The 3682-nt window shown below is 40.7% G+C and overlaps 1 protein-coding gene across 1 annotated transcript; it reads left to right on the forward strand.

The window, feature by feature from the left end:
• Positions 1–463: 463 nt before the first annotated feature.
• LOC309560285 (uncharacterized protein) lies at positions 464–2373 on the forward strand. The gene is made up of 4 exons (XM_082263886.1): positions 464–1763; positions 1794–1907; positions 1938–2108; positions 2199–2373. The coding sequence occupies exons 1-4, from the start codon at positions 1529–1531 to the stop codon at positions 2303–2305; spliced, it is 627 nt and encodes a 208-aa protein (XP_082120012.1). The 5' UTR covers positions 464–1528; the 3' UTR covers positions 2306–2373.
• Positions 2374–3682: the final 1309 nt, after the last annotated feature.

Genomic DNA, 3682 nt, shown 5'->3' on the forward strand with positions numbered 1-3682 from the left:
CTTTTTGGGTTCCCTGGGGTGACCGTGCCACAAGCACAAGTCCAAGTTGGTCCTGGATCAAATATGGATGAGAGGACTATGGGAGGGGACTGGGGTCTCTGATGTGATGGGGGACTCTGTCATGAGGGGTATTCTGATATAATGGGGGCTCTCAAGTATAGGAGGGACTCCGACGTGATGGAGTGTGCTTCTTCCCAGGCTCAGGCTTCTCATTGATAAGCAACATTTAGTATTTTTACATTTTACACTAGGGTGCCTTGAGATTTTTTCATACTTTCAAAGGGTGCTGTGACTAAAAAAGGTCAAAAAATGCTCCTCTGACTATGACCTCATGGCAGAGGTGACCAACCAGACCACCAGATACACTAATCCTATAGGCAGTAACGCAATTCCTATGTCCACATTTCTTCTGTGTATTTCAAGCTGACTGCTTGAAGCTGTGCTTTAAACATCCCCAGCTCACTCATAGATAGGGACCATTTCATGGCGATGTCAACAGTTCAGAACCTGTAGAGACCAATCAGATTACAAGCTATTGTAGTCAGATATATAAAAAGTGACATCTCATTAGTTATTGTCACAATTTGCATGTTAAACACTACTTCTAGCTGTGTTTAATAAAAACATAAATTGTAGTTTATCAATTTTGAGTTGACATGACTTTAATTTCCAATTGTCAACTATGATGAAAAAGAAGCATTACATAAACGACATCTGAGGTTGTGTCAAGAATTTATGAGCTCCAGAATTTCCTTGGAGGGATGGAGAATGGACGGATGAAACCTCTTCAGGCAGATAACACAGTAAAGTGTCCATATTTATTCATGGCGGTTTTACAGCAGAAGCATTATAGCACTTCTAAAAAGACAATCTGTATTTTTCTGAAGCATTACAGATAAATTACTATCATATTTCAAGTTATACAAAAGGATGACATCTTCATACATATGGTAATGTTTTGGTAACTGAAATGAGTACATGACCATTGCACAAGTACTTTTCTCAAGTGAGATTTGTGTCCACCTCCTGTGACAAAAGGCCAAATATAGGTGTTTGTGGCTGCCGGCAGTCTTCCTTTATGGTCAGGACTAGCTCGGAATTTATTACCGTAAAATGCCAACTTCAAATATATTGTGCGGCAATCAAAGTCGCAGTCCAGAAACACAGAGGAGAAGAAAGACGAAAAGGACGCCTCAATAAGATAAAGTTGCCACTGGGGGTAAATGGTGGCATTGTCTCAAGGCCATTTTAAAGCAGACCTATCACCAGAGCCAGAAGTTAGTGATATGTTAACCTGTCCATCCCCCAATGTGATATACAGTAATAAAAAATTATAAAACTTCATAACATGGCTAAATAAAAATGATTTATGGAGAATCTTACTATAATGATAAGGTGCTCTATGCTATAGCAATGGCAAATGTAGTTTGCTAGTACTGCTTCATTGTAGTAGTCTGTAGCACATTTATTCGTGGGAGGTACATCACCAGTACTTTTTTTCTTGGGTAGAAAGTCATTAGAACTCTTCATGGAAGGAACTTCACCAGTACTCTTCTTCATGGGAGGAAAGCCATCAGGGCTCCTCATGGAAGGTACTTCACCAGTACTCTACTTCATGGGAGGAAAATCACCAGGGCTCCTCGTGAAAGGTACTTCACCAGTACTCTTCTTCTTGGGAGGAAACTCATCAGAACTCTTCATGGAAGGAACTTCACCAGTACTCTTCTTCATGGGAGGAAAGTCACCAGGGCTCCTCATGGAAGGTACTTCACCAGTACTCTTTTTCATGGGAGGTATGTCACCAGTACTCTTCTTCTTGGGAGGAAACTCATCAGGACTCTTCATGGAAGGAACTTCACCAGTACTCTTCTTCATGGGAGGAAAGTCACCAGGGCTCCTCATGGAAGGTACTTCACCAGTACTCTTTTTCATGGGAGGTATGTCACCAGTACTCTTCTTCTTGGGAGGAAACTCATCAGGACTCGTCATGGAAGGAACTTCACCAGTACTCTTCTTCATGGGAGTAAAGCCATCAGGACTCCTCATGGGAGGTACATCACCAGTACTCTTCTTTATGGGAGGAAAGTCATTAGGAATCTTCATGACAGGTACATCACCTCTTCTTCATGTGAAATACAGTATGGAATCAGTATTCTTACTCATGGGATGTAGTTCGCCAGTACTCTTCCTCATGGGAGGTATGTCACCAGTACTCTTCTTCAATGGAGCCCTTTCAGAAGTATTTTTCCCCATAGGAAAAAACACAACACCAGTACTCTTCTTCAGATTCAGAATTTTCTATTAATCTTAAAGGGAAATAATTGTTCTTCATGGAAAGTTCATCTCCAATACTCCTCTCGGTAGTTACATCACCAGTACTCTTCTTCATTCAAGTTACATCCTCAATACAATTCCTCATGAAAGGTACATCACCAGTACACTTCTTATTTGGAGGTATGTATTGTTCGTAGGAGGTACATCACCAATATTCTTAATATTAGGTAGTTCACAGTATTATTCTTCTTTGAAAGTACGTCATATAGTTACATAGTTAGTCCATCTAGTTCAACCAATAAAAGGGAAAAAACACGAATTCTCATGGTAGGCATGTCATCAATACTTGTCTTGAAGAGAGGTATGTCACCAGTACCATTCTTCCTGAAAGCCACTTGCTGACTAGTGAGATATTTAGCAAGCAGCAGAGAACAACTGACAGTGTTCCTACTCTGAGCTGATGACTGTAATAAATCTACAGCATGTCTAATGCTTATGGTAGCCTCTGTTATCTACATCTACCGTATGGCCCTTTCTGATGTCACAGAACCCCCCAACAAACAGTTTTCAAGCCCCAGACAAAGACTAGAACAAAATGGTGCCACAGCTGTAGGACACAAAATTTAAAGATACTCTATGGTGACGTGCACAAACCGCCTCAACAGGGGCAAAGCAAATTAAATGAACAGCAGAGGCCTAAACACAATCAAAAGCATATGTCCTCTGAACGGGCTTTATTTGAACTGTTGCAGTGCTAAAAATTAAAATGGGGGGGGGGGGACATTTATGGAGGAATTGGGTATTTCAAATGTTTGCTGATGTGTCCAATCCTAGACAGGGTGGCATTGCTTTGCACAAAGCCTTACTTCAATTACCATTTCCCAGCACAGAAACAGCATAGCCATTCCACCAGGCTGTTCTGGTCCCTGATTTTGTCTGTGTTTGGCCAGATTAAAGGGATAGGTCAAACTGACTACATTGTTTTGATGTAAGAGTAAATTACAGGAGTAAATGGGAAATTCCCCAAAAATGTGGTATTAATGGATAATAACTGATTTTATATATTGCATTTTACTAATATCCACTCTAGATGAGCCAAGCTGACCAGCTGCTCACTTGATGCTACGGCATTCTTCTCCTTCTAAAATACTATCAGGTAGCCTTCATGTCCTTCACTTCTCTCCATAGACTTCAGTGTCTGCTTTACTCGCCCCTTTATTCCCCATACATCTGTTGCATTGCATAATATCCAGTGGTAGAGTTACCAGAACATTAGTCCAGTGACTGACAAGAAGGTAGAACTATGTTAAAATAAAAAGACACTTCCGAGAAAAGCACACAGCTCTACCCACAGTATTCATCCATAGAAAATGCTTTAAGAACTAAAGTCTAATAGGGGTCTTCCAAG

Source organism: Pelophylax lessonae, assembly GCF_965119305.1.
Source record: "Pelophylax lessonae genome assembly, chromosome: 7".
NCBI lineage: Eukaryota > Metazoa > Chordata > Amphibia > Anura > Ranidae > Pelophylax > Pelophylax lessonae.

Excerpts from the sequence above, each read along its gene's own strand:
- LOC309560285 (XM_082263886.1), top strand. The coding sequence starts at position 1,529 with ATGGAAGGAACTTCACCAGTACTCTTCTTCATGGGAGGAAAGCCATCA. Across the intron at positions 1,908-1,937 it reads ACCAGGGCTCCTCATGGAAG|GTATGTCACCAGTACTCTTC; the intron begins GTACTTCACCAG and ends TTTTCATGGGAG. Across the intron at positions 2,109-2,198 it reads ATTAGGAATCTTCATGACAG|GTATGTCACCAGTACTCTTC; the intron begins GTACATCACCTC and ends TCCTCATGGGAG.